Source organism: Barbus barbus, assembly GCF_936440315.1.
Source record: "Barbus barbus genome assembly, chromosome: 44".
Classification (NCBI taxonomy): Eukaryota; Metazoa; Chordata; class Actinopteri; order Cypriniformes; family Cyprinidae; genus Barbus; species Barbus barbus.
Genome location: NC_136722.1, coordinates 14,678,210 through 14,693,474, shown reverse-complemented (window position 1 = coordinate 14,693,474; position 15,265 = coordinate 14,678,210). Strand labels below are relative to the sequence as shown.

Below are 15,265 nucleotides of genomic sequence, written 5' to 3'. Positions count from 1 at the left end.
CACAAAATTAGAAAATATCAATAATGGTCCCTTTTTTCATGTTAATGTTAACTGATGCTTTCAAGCTTCAATAAGCATGCAAAAAGCTCCATAAAAGTAGTCCATATGACTCATGCACTATAAGCCATATGATAGATAACACAAAATTAAGGCATTATTATTTATGAATAATCTTCCAATTCAGTGAGCTGTTAAAGCAGCTGTAAGAAGTTTTGTGTATTTTCGACTTTGGAGCCCCCTACAGTTAAGTAAGTGAAGCCATTTGCCTTATTAAATGTCCGTCAGAATGATTTTAGAGGTGATATTAAAATGTAAAAAACGCACATACAGCTGCTGCAGCGGAATCGTTCACACCTGAATATAATAATTTATTGAAAAGATCTGACAAGGCTGCATTTGTTTGATGAAAATACAGTCAAACAATATTGTGAAATATTATTACAATTTAAAATAACTTCTATTTTAATATATTTTAAAGTTTAATGTATTCCTGTGATGGCAAAAGCTGTATTTCAGCAGTCATTACTTCAGTTTTGAGTGTCTCATAATCCTTCATAAATCACTCTTAATATGCTGACTTGGTGTTTACAAAACATTTTTTTTAATTATTATTATTATCAGTGTTGAAAACCATTGTGCTGCCATATTTGACTTTTTTTCAGGATTCTTTGATGAATTGAAAGTTAAGTAATTTTATAAATAATAATAAATAAATGTAACTTTTAACATTATAAATGTCTTTTCTTTCATTTTTAATCAATGCATCCTTTCTAAATAAAAGTATTTTTTCCTTTAGTTTCTGAAATAGTAAATAAATGTATAGATTCTAAATTCTAAAATGTATTGATTTATTTTCTTATAGGATTGTTTTGGAATTACACAACAGACAAACATGTAGTTTTAGCCTTCAGTTATTGGCTTTTGTGTTGGTTTGTTTCTAAAGGTTTATTTATGTAGGGTTATGTACGTAAGAGGTCAAAAGGAACTCCTGTTCTTGTCCATATAAAGTCTTGTGTGGGTATTAAGGTGTGTTCTCACCTGTAGGGCTGGATAACAAGCCCTTCCCTGATCAGCACAGCACATACAGAGGGAGAGGAAACCACTCAGAGATTCGTCATAACTCATTAATACATTACTACACCGAACAATACCTCTGTGCAAGGCATACAGGTAAGAAAAACCTTATTTAATCTTTCAGTTGATCACGTACATATACAGTCCTTGAAGAACATGTTATATAATCATAATTATGAGACAGTATTTGCCAAAGTTTTACATTTTTAAAATTGACTTTTACTTATAACCAAAAAAAGCTGTTTACAGTATCTTAATGTGTATTTTACTTCTTTGCAATGCAAACAAATTTTCTTAATGATTCGTTGATGGAAATTTTACTCAATTATATTCCAGATTAGATATTATTTGGAACAGAAATGTATGAATTTGTCGTATCGAATGAAAAGATCCTACATCTTTAAACTCGCACAGGGAAATATGAGACTAATCCATGTCATTGATTAGGATTTATGGAAAAGCCTATGCCGACTATTATTAAAAAAGCTTTGTCAATAGACAGGAAAACCAGTCATTCAGGACAGAAAGCACACAAAACTATTAAATATGAAGTGTTTGTACAGTAGCTGTTTTGTCAGAGAGCAATCATGAATGTTATTAATGTAACATGATCACTCGAAAGATTAAATACTATTGAGGCTGTATCATATATATATACACAGTATGACCAGCTGTGCTTTAGTTTGCCTATTTTCTCATTAAATACCATTATCTGATTCCATATTTCTGTTTATGTTGAATTGGTGTTTTAGTAGATTTTTTAGTTTTTATCTGGGGGGTGCTGTCTTTTACAACCTGCTAAGATTGTTCTGTGTGATATTTGTGTTCATGCTCCACTCTCAACACTATATTTCAGTCAATATTCTCGCACCCCAGTTTCTTAGCAACAGCTGTGCTGTGATTATGAAAGGTCAGCATTTCTTTTCACTGCTAGCATTGAGTTTTATGAGAGAGGACTGGTTGCTGATGTGTAGTTGTTGTTTGGTTGCACTATGCTACTTATTTGCAGGCTATTTGTCCTAATAAGATTCACAGCTTGTCTGAATCTGCATTTTATATGTATTCTGAAGCAAAGTCGTTAGCTGGACATGGATGATGAAACATCTCAAAGACATTTTGGCCATTGTATGACTCAAGAATTGTGAAATATTTCCACATAATTTGTAATGTGAATACATTCTGTTTTAAATTAGTTTTTTTAATGCACATTTCTGTTGCTAAGTAGTTTTTGTGTTTACTGAGCAGATTCTTGGAAGTGAAATCCCTTTGTTGCCATAGTACTGGCCAGCGCTGTTTAGTAGTACAGATTCTCTAGAGGAAGCACAATTTCCACATATTCTCTTCATCATCCTTTCATAAACCATCTGTTCTCTGTCACTCAGTGTTAGGAGTGATGAAGCACCTTTAAAAAAAAATCTCATTTTTGTACAAAAGATAGAATTGCACAAATCTGTCATAATATTTAATAAAAACTGAAATGTGAAACACATTGTGCTATTATAATGTGCTAATGTTTATCATTTTTATTATGCTATATAGAATGTGTTCATAAGTGTGTCACATGTACACATTTACATTATAGTCCAATGGTGTTGTTTTTTCTGCAAAAGTAAATATAATGAAAAATAATTTCATTATATTATACTTTATAATGCAAGCATGAATTCAGGTCAAATTTAGATTCACAGTGTCAAAATATGCTTCAGCATACCTGAAGTTTTATTGTCAGTTGTGATGCATCATGCTGTGGTTATGGTTTTTATTCAGATAGTTTTAGCATTGAGATTTCTTCTCAGAATACAGCAGAATGACGGAAGCCCAGGATGTGTTAAAAAGCATCCAGCGAAAACCTGGCCTGCAGATCTGGACCATCAGTGTAAGAAATCACTTTTATTTTCTCAAATTAGGCCGTTTTTGAGAGTCAGATTTAATATTTTTAATGATATATTGCGATATCATTGTACATCACAATGATACATATAAATATATATACATATATATATATATAAAATGATAGCAAACTACTATATATACTGGCTAACTAACACAATAAAACAATAAAAACATGACAGCATAATGAAAAACATGATTTTTTTTGGCAAATAAACTCTTCACATATATATATATATGCACGCACGCACACACACACATATATACATACATGCATACATAATGTAGTATAATATGTTATATTATATTAATGTATTATTCTGTTTTGTTTCTTCAGAAAATGAAAATGGTCCCTGTCCCAGAGCAAGCGTACGGGAATTTTTTTGAAGGTGACTGCTACATTATTCTTAATGTAAGTAATCTGGTATACAGTCTAATTCACATGATACTCTTTCGGTCATTTTAAATAGTGCTTTTAGAAAGAATTACTATAACTAAGCACTTTTGGTGAATAACCAACACTCTCTCCACCCTCAATACCACGACTGAGGTGAGACCCTTGAGCAAGGCACTGAACCCCCAACTGCTCCCCGGGCGCCGCAGCATTGGCTGCCCACTGCTCCGGGTGTATGTTCATTACTGTGTGTACACTTGGATGGGTTAAATGCAGAGCACAAATTTCGAGTATGGGTCACCATACTTAGCCACACACCACTTCCCTTTCCCTTTTTTTTCACAGACAGGATTTATGACTAAGCCATAGTTCAATTAGGACATTAAAGTAATTTTTAGAAACATGCCTTAGAAAAAAACATTACTGGTGTGCATCTCGAGACAAAACAAGGGCACTGACATGTTTCAAGATCAATCAGTGCAAGTTTCTTTCAGTTGAAACCGCTCAGACTTACATTTTAGTCTGGGACTAGGCTTAAGCCTTTTCTCTGAAACTGGAGGTGGAAGTGCTCCAGTTGACAATAAATTACTAGAATTTATGTCCTTTGGAACACAAAGGAAGTTAACATTATGGAAGTTTTAATGTTGCTCTTTATCCAATCATAATCAGTGGTGATTTTTTTTTCTCATTTATTTAAAAAATATTATTAAAAATAGATTTGTATTTTTTAATTATTATGAAATATTAATAAAAATAGCTAATTATAAATAAAATAAATGTATTTCAATTATATTAATGAATTATAATTAGTTTATTTCATTTATCATTTTATATTTTTTTATCTATATTAATATTCTATATTTTTTTAATTATTAATTTATTATTACTAATGATACGTACAGTCAAACCAAAAATTATTCAGACACCAGATATAATTTTTGATATTTTTTTTACTAGTGGTTACAGGACACTATATTTCAAGGGAGTAAACTGTGACATATTATACCCAAAAATTCTTAATACAGTGGACTACCAGTAAAAGTAATAACAATTTGGGACCAAAAATTATTCAGACACTTTGATCTGACCTTGTATTGCTTAAGTGTTCTTTCTTTAATTGCTAATGCAACATTTTTACACCACAGACTGAACAATTGCATTGCTAACAGTTGTCTGAATAATGTTTGGTCTGTCCTCATGCATCTTGTCATGTGTCATTCAGGTGAGCAACAGCGCCACACAATCCACTCATATTCACTACTGGATAGGCAACGCATCCTCTCAGGATGAGCAGGGAGCATCAGCCATCTATGTGACCCAACTGGATGAGTGTCTCGGCAGCAGTCCAGTTCAACATCGGGAGGTCCAGGGAAGTGAATCAGCTAAATTCAAAAGCTACTTCAAGAATGGCCTCATGTGAGTGAAATAAAAACATTTTGGCTTGCTCCTACCAATTCCATGAAGGTTTGATTATGTCTACACTTTCCTGTTTTCTGTAGATATAAAAAAGGAGGTGTGGGATCAGGATTCACACATGTGGAGACCAATGTGTATAACATTCATCGCCTGCTCCATGTCAAAGGAACCAAACATGTGACTGCAAGAGAGGTGAACTGCTGCACCAGACACCTCCAATCACAATACTACAATAGTGAAGGCTCACTTCATGAATATTAATTAGTTGATACTTGCTTGGTAATCTTACAGGAGCATAGAATAACCAACCCTAATTAATATTAATTAGTCCAGGTGATATGTGAAAATAATGTTCACTTTTCCATAAAAGCATGAAACTTGGTACACTTCTATAGTTTGTGGCCCTAAACAGTTTCATTAATGGAGCCATTGCAAAAACACCTCGTGGTTGCCATGGCGACCATTTTACTTTCCGTCATAACCAAATTATGTATTTTGTGTCATATCTCCTGAACCAAACATAATAACACGGAAAACAAGATGTCTTCTGCCATAAACAAATTATTTATTTTGTGTCATATCTCTTGATATGTATATATTAAGATTATATTATATATATATATATATATACATATACATATACATATACATACAGTCGTGGTCAGAATTATTGGCACCCTTGGTAAATGTGATTATTAATCCTTTTGATCTTTTATTTAAAAGAATCACAAAAATCTAACCTTTCATTGAACTAAAACAATTGAAAATGGGGGGAAATCTCATTATGAAATAAATGTTTTTCTCAAATACACGTTGGACACAATTATTGGCACCCCTAGAAATTCTTATGAGTAAAATATCTCTGAAGTATATTTCCATTCATATTCACAATTGTGAGCACTCCAGGGTGATTATGAACATGAAATTACCCAGCCATGGCTTCCTGTTTCACAGGAAAACAAAGCCCAAATTCCCTTAATCATCCATCACAATGAGAAAAACCAAAGAATATATTTATGATGCGCAGCAAAAGATAATTGAGCTTCACAAATTAGTGAAGTGGCTTTTAGAAAAGAGCTAGAGCAGTGAAAATTCCCATTTCCACCATCAGCGCAATAATTAAGAATTTCCAATCAACATAAAATGTTACAAAACTGCCTGGAAGAGGACGCGTGTCTATATCGTCCTAATGCACGGTGAGAAGGAGAGTTTGAGTGGCTAAAGACTCTCCAAGCACCACAGCTGGAGAATTGCAGAAAATAGTTGAGTCTTGGGGTCAGAAAACCTTTAAAAAAAACTCCAGCATATTCAGTTATCAGACACGACTGGAACTTCAAATGGGACTGGCTTCTATTGTCAGATGAAACTAAAAACTGTGCTTTTTAGCAGCAAACACTCAAGATGGGTTTGGTGAACACAGGGATAAAAAGTACCCCATGTGTACAATAAAATATACGGCTGTATTTTTGATGTTGTGGGCCTATATTTCTGCTGGATGTCCTGGACATCTTGTTTAGACACATGGCATCATGGATTCTATCAAATACCAACAGATAAAACATCAATAAGTGACTGACTCTGTTAGAAATCTTATAATAGGCCATGTTTGGATCTTTTAACCGTACAATAATCCAAAAACAAACCTCAAAAACAACACAAAAAATGGGTCACTGGGCACAAAACCATGCTTCTGCTATGGCCATTCCCAGTCCTCTGACCTGAACCCTGTAGAAAATGAGTGAGGTGAACTGAAGAGAAGAAGCAGTGTCATGGAGCTGGGAATCTAAAGGATCTGGAGTGATTCTGGATGAAGGAATGGTCTCTGATCTCTTGTCAGGTGTTCTCTAACCTCATCAGGCATTATAGGAGAAAATCTAGAGCTGTTAAACTGGCAAATGGAGGTTTCAAAAAGTATTGAATAAAAGGGTGCCGTTAATTGTGGCCAATGTGTATTAGAGAAAAGCATTTATTTCATAATGATATTTCCCCCCATTTTAAATTCTTATCATCCAATGAAAGGTTTGATTTTTGTGCATTTTTAAAATAAAAGATCAAAAGGATTAACAATGCAGATTAATTTTCACAGCCTTCTTTAATCATATTTACCAAGGGTGCCAATAAAATCTGACCACGATTGTTTATATATATATATATTGGTTAATTTATTATTATTAATTCAATAATTAATATTATAATTATAGTTGCCTTGATAATACAAATACTGTGCGGTCTGTTTTTTTTTGTTTTGTTTTTTTATATAAAGACCCCAAATTGAAACCTCTTGTTTTCACAGAACACAGACAGACAAACTTATGCTAGAGTTAGATTATAAATGTGGTCAGTGCACATTAGAAGATTTGCAATGCAATTCACTTTGTGTGAACAGATATTTATATTGCAGGCGAAGGGCCAACATTAAGAGGATCAGTAAATGAAGCTGTCAGACTGTAAATTATTGAATTTAATGTGCAAGAAGGTCAAGAATCTTGTCTCTGCTTCACTGCTGTCCTCATATCCTCTTATGTTTCTCTATTACATGGCCTGGGTCCTTGAAAGAATCAGGAAGTTAAATATTGCACACCCCACAAATTATTCAAGATTACTGTCAAGAATGAACAGGCCTTTTTCAGTAATGTCTGATTTCTACCTAGAACTCTTAAATTTCAGCAAGGCTGTGTGTGTGTCTGCAGGTGGAGGTTTCCTGGAGCAGTTTTAATCTAGGGGACATATTCTTGCTGGACTTGGGAAAAGCAATAATACAATGGAACGGTCCTCATAGCAACAGACAAGAAAAAGTAAAGGTAATTGAAGAAACGGGGGAAGATACTGTGCTGGATATATAATAAAATGATGTATGGATTTCTATTGAGTTCCTGTCCTCTCCTGTCTTTCGTAGGCCATTCTGATGGCTCAGGACATCAGGGACCGGGAGCGTGGAGGCCGGGCTCAGATTGGTGTGATTGAGGGTGGGCAGGAGGAAGTCTCTCCTGAGCTGATGAAGATCATGTTGTCTGTTTTAGGTCAGAGGACTGGATACCTGAAAGAGCCAATCCCTGATGATAAACCAGACCAAAACCAGACCTCCAACGTCAAACTGTACCAGTATGAACACTTTAATCTGTTTGGCATTAAAAAGTCTTATTCAGGATGACATTATCTATCTGTCCGTCTGTCTGTTCGTCCGTCCGTCCGTATTGTGCGTCTTTTTATTGTGTCTGTCTGTGCTATCTAGCTATATCTCTCACTCTTTCATGACTATTTGATGTTTCTAATGATGATGTTGATAACTGATAATTCAGAACTAACATAGAATAAAACGTCCCTAATTAGCATTCTGTCATTCTCAGTGTGTCTGATGCTAGTGGTCAGCTGTTGGTACAGGAAGTGGCTACCAGTCCACTGACCCAGGATTTGCTGAGATCCACTGTGAGAGACATGATGTCTACGTAAACACCCAAAGTATCATTATATGATGCAGAGCTATCTGTGGATTATTCTTTGAACTATGTTTTGTTTGCAGGATTGCTATATTTTAGATCAAGGTGGCAGCTCAGTACTGGTCTGGAAAGGAAAAGCAGCATCAGATGAAGAGAGACACTCAGCACTGAGTCGGGCGGTTGTAAGTATCGGTGTTTGCATAGTATTATTACAAGTAGTATATTTATTTAATATCACTTCTCTATTGTGTCATAATTGGTGCACACAAATATTCATCCCTCAGGGCTTTATAAAAGCGAAGAACTACCCATCCAACACGAAAGTGGAGGTTATGAGTGAAGGAGGAGAATCTGCCATGTTTAAACATCTCTTCAAGTCCTGGAAAGAAAAAGGTGAAACTCGAGGACTGGGAAAGACGCACTCAGTAGGAAAGATAGGTGACTCATCATTCAGCATTATTTCTCATGTGAGAGTGTAGATGTTTCAGCATTGTTATGTTAGTATATGCATATTTGCATATTTGATTGTATCAGAGTGGTGATTGATTGTTATACACACCTGTTATTGCAGCTAAAGTGGATCAGGTGAAGTTTGACGTCATGGAGCTTCACGCTCAGCCAAAGCTGGCTGCTCAGGAGCGGATGGTGGACGACGCCTCAGGACATATTCAGGTCTGATAAAATAATACCTGAACTCAAAAGTTTGGCATTGTTACCACACCACAACAGACAAATGTCTGCTCTCTTTTGTGTTCAGGTTTGGCGCATTGAGGATCTTGAACTGAAGGAGGTAAACCCAAGCACATATGGACAGTTCTATGGAGGAGACTGTTATCTAGTTCTGTACACCTACAACAGAGCCAACAAACCACAGTACATCCTTTACATGTGGCAGGTGAGGAGCATAACATGCAAACTCTATCTCCAACCCAATATACACTGAAATTAAATTCATTTCATGTCATAATATGTGGAAAAAATCATGTAATAGTCTGCAGAGTTACAGATCCAGTGGCCCAAAGTAAGTATTTATTTACATAATAAATTCACACAAATTAATTTAATTCTACTAGATAACAAAATATCAACCACAAAAGTGTCAACCACAAACAAATAATTCTAGATATTTTCTCAAAGCTAAGCTACCTTCACTTCTTAGAGTTATTTTACAGTGGCCTTGAAGTTTGGATGTTCTCCACAAAAAGCTTGTTTTTTTGTTTTTTGAGAAAATGGTTTGCTATGAAATTGTTTGTGCTCAATGTTGGGGAAAGTTACTTTTAAAAGTAATGCATTACGATATTGCATTACTCCATAAAAAAGTAACTAATTGTGTTAGTTACTTTTTATGAAAAGTAATGCATTGTTACTTTTGCGTTACCTTTTGTCACCTAGGCTGGGTTTGCTTATTTGTTTATTAAGAACACACACACACACACAAAAAAAAAACCCTCAAAAGTTATATTTTTTGGTAACTGTTAAGGCCCTTTCACATCAAAAGTGGAATTAATAAGACTCAGGCCAAAGAAAGTGCCTCAGCCTTTGCACCTCACTCCTGATTTCTCTCAAAACAGGAACAGCAGAGGTGTAAGTGAATAAATGAAAAATCAAAGTAACTTGCGTTACTTTAAAAAAAGAAAGTAAATCAGATATTTTGTTGTAAATTTAATGCATTACTTTAATAGTTAATTGAAAAAAGTAATTAATTACGTAACGCGCGCTACTTGTAATGCATTACCCCACACTGTTTGTGCTGTATTTATTTAAAATAAATGTCACTGTAATATTTGTTATATAATGACATTCATTTAAGTGTGACATAAGTGGAGCCACTGTATATAAAATGCATTATATAGCTAGAGTATAAGGCTACAGTGCAAAATAAACAATGCAGCATTTCTAATATTTGAACTCTACACAAATATTGTGTAGAAAAATTCACACGTATTGAGCAGAAAAGCTATAAATACACAATAATCTGGATGTACACATTGGAGATCCTATGACATGAAGCATGTGTTTTCCAGGGTCGCAATGCTACACAGGATGAGGTGACGGCATGTGCTTATCAGGCGGTGAATTTGGATAACAAATACAATGGAGCCCCAACACAGGTCAGAGTAGTCATGGGAAAAGAGCCCAGACACTTCCTGGCCATCTTTAAGGGCAGACTCATCATTTTTGAGGTGATTGTGCCTTCATTCCTATGAAACATATAACTCTAAATTATTTTATTATCTGAATTATTTGCCACCTTCAGGTAACCAAATATTTATTTATTTACTTACATTGTCATAGAATATATTAATATGATGTCTTGCCTCTTTGGAGTATTATATGAGTCTACTTTTTCTTTAAGTATGTATTAATAAATACTAAAGTGCTTTAGCTTTTCGTTGACATGTTGATTGTTTCTTAGGGCGGGACAGGTAGACCGGGTGTTGTGAACCCTGATCCTGGTGCCAGGCTCTTCCAGGTCAGAGGGACACATGAGATGAACACCAAAGCAACAGAGGTGCCCGGCCGAGCCGCCTCTCTCAACACAAATGACGTCTTTCTGCTCAAAACTCATCAGAATGTCTTCCTGTGGTATGGCAAGGCAAGTATAAGTATATATAAAAATACACGCTAATTAATTAAATATAATAATTAAATCTATGAATCATAAACGTATTGGAATAAATGCATATATAATTGGTTGAATTGAATAAATATAGACTAAAACTAAAATGTATAACATTAAAATATAAGCTAAACATAACAATTATACTTTGGTTAAAATGTGTTATAATAAATATACACTACTGGTAAAAAGTTTAGATTTTTGTTTTTAAAAAGAAGTGTCTTATGATCATAAAGGCTGCAATTATTTGATCAAAAAGACAGTAAATATTTATAATCATATCATTATGAAATATTATTACAATTAAAAAAATTCTAATTTATTTCTGTGACGACAAAGCTGAATTTTCAGCAATTATTACTCCAGTCTTCAGTGTCACATGATCCTTTAGAAATCATTCTAATATGCAGAGTTTTTGCTAAATTATCACTTATTATTGGTGCTCAATTATTAATAATGGTTTTTATTATTATCAAAGCTGGAAACAGTTTTTGCTACTTTGCGAAAAATGTTTTTTTGATAAGTGAACAGTATTTATTTGAACTAGAAATCTTTACTTAATATTATACACATCTTTACAGTCATTTGTACATCTTTACTGTTTAAAAGTGTTCTTTTTTTTTTTATCTTACTTATGGCAAAATGGTTTCAACATTGATAATAATAAATGTTTCTAGAGCACCAAATCACTGAGCAAGTGAGCATAAGAGATTTCAATAAAAAAAGTAGTTTATTAATTTATTAATCATAAAAAATATACTTTGTTATATTTTTACATCTCTTTCTCTCTCTTTGTATTTGTGTTTGTTTCTGTTTCTCACAGGGCTGCAGTGGAGACGAGAGGGAGATGGGAAAAGCTGTAGCTGATTTGCTTTCTGAGCAGGACAAGCAGATTGTGATGGAAGGACAGGAACCAGCTACCTTCTGGGTGGCTTTGGGAGGGAAAGGTCCATACGCCAGTGACAAGAGGTACAACCATAAAAACAGATAAAGATGAGCTCATACTTCAAATCTAGAGGACAGTCAATCATTTCCACTGACTTCCTCTGTATCGCCACCAGACTGGAGAAAGAAGTGGCACTTCACGAACCTCGTCTGTTTGAATGCTCCAATCAGACGGGCCGATTCCTTATGACAGAAGTGGCTGACTTCACTCAGGATGACCTGGACGAGGATGATGTCATGCTTCTAGACACCTGGGAGGAGGTGGGCTGCGTGAGGTTATGCTGTCGGCTTCTTTTGCATGAGTCTGCTGAGAAATGGCGGTGTCGTTCTGGGTTTTGCAAAATATGCAGAGAGAAATTAGCGTCAAACAACAATTCTGCTGGTTGTTTTACATGTTAAGTTACTCAAACCCTGGGGTTTTCAAACTGTTGACCAGGAAAATAAATTACAAAGAAAAATATAAAGAATGTGGGAGGGGCCCTTTGCAAAGAAGGTTTGTGGCATTCAAAAGTTAGAAAGCTCCTGCTTTTATATCAATCTTATGTCAATCTCTTAAACCCCTCTTCTTCCTCCTCCCTCAGGTTTTCCTTTGGATTGGCAACTCAGCCAACCAATACGAGACGCAGGAGTCCTATAGCAGTGCAGTGGAATATCTTAAAACCCACCCAGCCGGACGGGACTCTGGGGCACCCATCACCACTGTTAAACAAGGCTATGAGCCGCCCACCTTCACTGGCTGGTTTAATGCTTGGGATGCTCATAAGTGGAGTGTGAGTCAAACAGGTTGCATTTGTCCAGCAGGGGGCAGTAATGCACAACCAATTCACTAACAAACTAACTGAATCTTGAGAAGTTCAGTCCACATAATCATTTGTTGATTCTCATCTAATAATACATCCTTAACGTGAAAGCAAAATGGACCATTTTTGCTTTCTTAACACATTTTCGTGATCTTATTTTGCATGATTTTTCATTGTGTTTTTCCAAAAAAAAAAAAAATATTTATAAATTTAAATTATTATTTATTTGTAAGTTTAAATATTTTATTCAGTATTTTATTATTTGTAAGTTTAAATATTTATTTATTATTAATATTATTAATTTATAAGTTTAAATATTTGTAAGTTTAAATTTCTTCTTTCTTCAATTTCTTCTCGAAAGCATAATAATAATACAGATTTTCTCTAAAATATTGACAAAAAAATTATGGGAGCTTGTTTACTTCATGGGGGGGGGGGGGGGGGGGGGGGGTCATTGCAAGTTTTCTCATACATTTCAGTTTTAACATTATAAATGTATATCTCAGAATTTAGATTTTTGTTGTAATTCTGAGATATAAAATTAGAACTGCAAGATACAAAGTCAGAATTCTGAATTACTTCCTCGCAATTCAGTTTATACCTCACAATTCTGACTTTATTTTCTTTGAATTCTGACTTTTCATCTTGCAGTACCTTTATTTTTTATCCTCTGGTCACAAAAAAATGAGGTTGAACAAATGTAAACTGATCTCACATTCAGCCTCATATTCATATTCAGACCATGCCCATTTTTCCCTGATGCAAAGAATCAGGTCCCTCCTACTTTTTTTCTAATTTAATATTCAATATCATGAAAGTAAAGCTTGTCACCAGTGCCATCTCATCCTGACTTTAAATACTTTTTGTCCTCGACCACACCACATAAAGAATGAATGTTACACGAGAGACACTTTTTCAGTTTCACTCTACTGTATATTCTAGGGAGGCCTTTCATATGAGGAGATGAAAAGCAAGCTGGCTGATATTTCGCAAATCACTGTGGTAAAAAGCTTTCATCATACCAATTAAATGCTTGACCTGATTCATTTAAATTGATTATTCGAATGTGATCAAATTGATTATCTAATTACATTTAGATGTCAATATGATTTACACACCTGTGTGCAAATCTAAACATGATATCAACCTCATTTCCTGTAGAATGTCAACAACACAAACCTGAATAAGAAGACAGGAGGAGGTGGCGGGAGCTACAGCGCTCCTGGAGGTCCAGGAAATATAAAGTCTCATAATAAGAGGATGTCCTCCTCCATCTCCAATGCATATGTAGATCAGTCTCCCAGCGGAGCAAAGCCTTCTGGGATGCTTCATTCCGAGAAGCTAGATAGAACTCCTCAACATCAGCTGCCTCAAGGAGTGGACCCTGAAAAACAAGAGGTGGGTACTGAGACCTTTAGTATGGAAGCCTCTTTCTGTGATGGGATAAAAAATAAAAAAGGTAATTGTGACTCGATTTGTAGCTAATTTATAGCTCACAATTCTGAGAGAATTATTTAACTTTTTTTTTTTTTATCTGACTATTTTTCTCTCAATAGTTTATATTAAAGTCAGAATTGTGAGTTTATATCTTGCAATTCTGACCGTTTTTCGCAGGATTGTGAGATATTAACTCAGAATTGCAAGAATAAATATCACAATTGTGAGACTAAAAGTCAGAGTTGTGAGATAAAAGTTGCAATTAACGTTTTTTTTATTTTTTAATCCTGTGGAAGAAACAAGCTTCCATATTTTTTGGACTTGGTCTTAAAAAAATCAGAGCTCAAAATATATTTTTAAGGTTATTATCTAATAATTGTTTCTTACGCTGACTTTATTTCAGGAATATTTGACTGATGCAGAATTTGAGAATATCCTCGGCTGCACCCGTGACAATTTCCAGCGGCTGCCTAAATGGCGTCAGAACGACCTTAAAAAGAAGGCAGGACTGTTTTGAGTTGGTTTTGCTATAAAGAGATACAGTCTGATCTTCAGACCTGATTATTGTGCTTTATATGTATTCTGGGATAGAAGATGGTCACCTATAAAATGTTTTTGATTTATGTTTCGACTCAAAAGCTAACATGACCTAATAGAAATGCTTTGTAAATATCTTGCATAGAACATCAAAATTATCCCACCAAAATAACTATATCAGTCACATACAGTAGAACATGTCTTAATGACTTTTAGTGCTAATAAAAACACAATGTATGCCAAGAAATGTTTCTGAAATTTTTAATGAATGCACTAGTTGAATGTCACAGCATTTTAGTGTCAGTAAAGCCAGTTCTTTCCTGTTCGGAGGACGTCAGAACAGGACATCAGAAATAGATGTTGTTATGACTTCATTTTGCTGAAGTAGACGGTAACCGCTTGTGTAACAACTTTCCTTTAAGGCACATTAGATAAGTTAAGAACAACATAAAAATAGAAATATTTCTAGAAGAGGAGCAGATCAAAGCAGCAATACCTTATACCAACAACGAGTACAAAACAAACACCTTAAAACTATAAAGTACAGCTACTGTTTGTAAATGTATAACTTTTCCTTTCTTTTACGTCATACACATTTGTAGTGCAACACTTTTACCACTCTGACAAGATAACTCAGATTCTTATATAATGTGATTATTATTGATAGCTGAACATGTTTATCAAAAAATAATGGGTAGCATGTACAGTATTGGTA

At 34.6% G+C, this 15,265-nt stretch overlaps 1 protein-coding gene across 1 annotated transcript; it reads left to right on the top strand.

Annotated features, from left to right (window-relative positions):
* Window positions 1–1,050: 1,050 nt before the first annotated feature.
* LOC306863600 (advillin-like) lies at window positions 1,051–14,792 on the top strand. Its single transcript, XM_079407030.1, has 20 exons — window positions 1,051–1,170; window positions 2,871–2,950; window positions 3,302–3,376; window positions 4,581–4,774; window positions 4,858–4,966; window positions 7,465–7,575; window positions 7,671–7,876; window positions 8,122–8,200; window positions 8,295–8,393; window positions 8,496–8,649; window positions 8,783–8,883; window positions 8,969–9,106; window positions 10,236–10,394; window positions 10,628–10,807; window positions 11,655–11,800; window positions 11,893–12,037; window positions 12,358–12,546; window positions 13,519–13,578; window positions 13,738–13,974; window positions 14,417–14,792. The coding sequence occupies exons 2-20, from the start codon at window positions 2,882–2,884 to the stop codon at window positions 14,528–14,530; spliced, it is 2,565 nt and encodes an 854-aa protein (XP_079263156.1). The 5' UTR covers window positions 1,051–1,170; window positions 2,871–2,881; the 3' UTR covers window positions 14,531–14,792.
* The last annotated feature ends 473 nt before the right edge of the window (window positions 14,793–15,265 follow it).

What these genes read in the sequence shown, in the direction of transcription:
- LOC306863600 (XM_079407030.1), top strand. Translation starts at nt 2,882, where the DNA reads ATGACGGAAGCCCAGGATGTGTTAAAAAGCATCCAGCGAAAACCTGGC. An exon ending in AACATGTGACTGCAAGAGAG is followed by an intron (nt 4,967 to 7,464) that starts GTGAACTGCTGC and finishes GTGTGTCTGCAG; the next exon opens with GTGGAGGTTTCCTGGAGCAG. An exon ending in ACGCCTCAGGACATATTCAG is followed by an intron (nt 8,884 to 8,968) that starts GTCTGATAAAAT and finishes TTTTGTGTTCAG; the next exon opens with GTTTGGCGCATTGAGGATCT.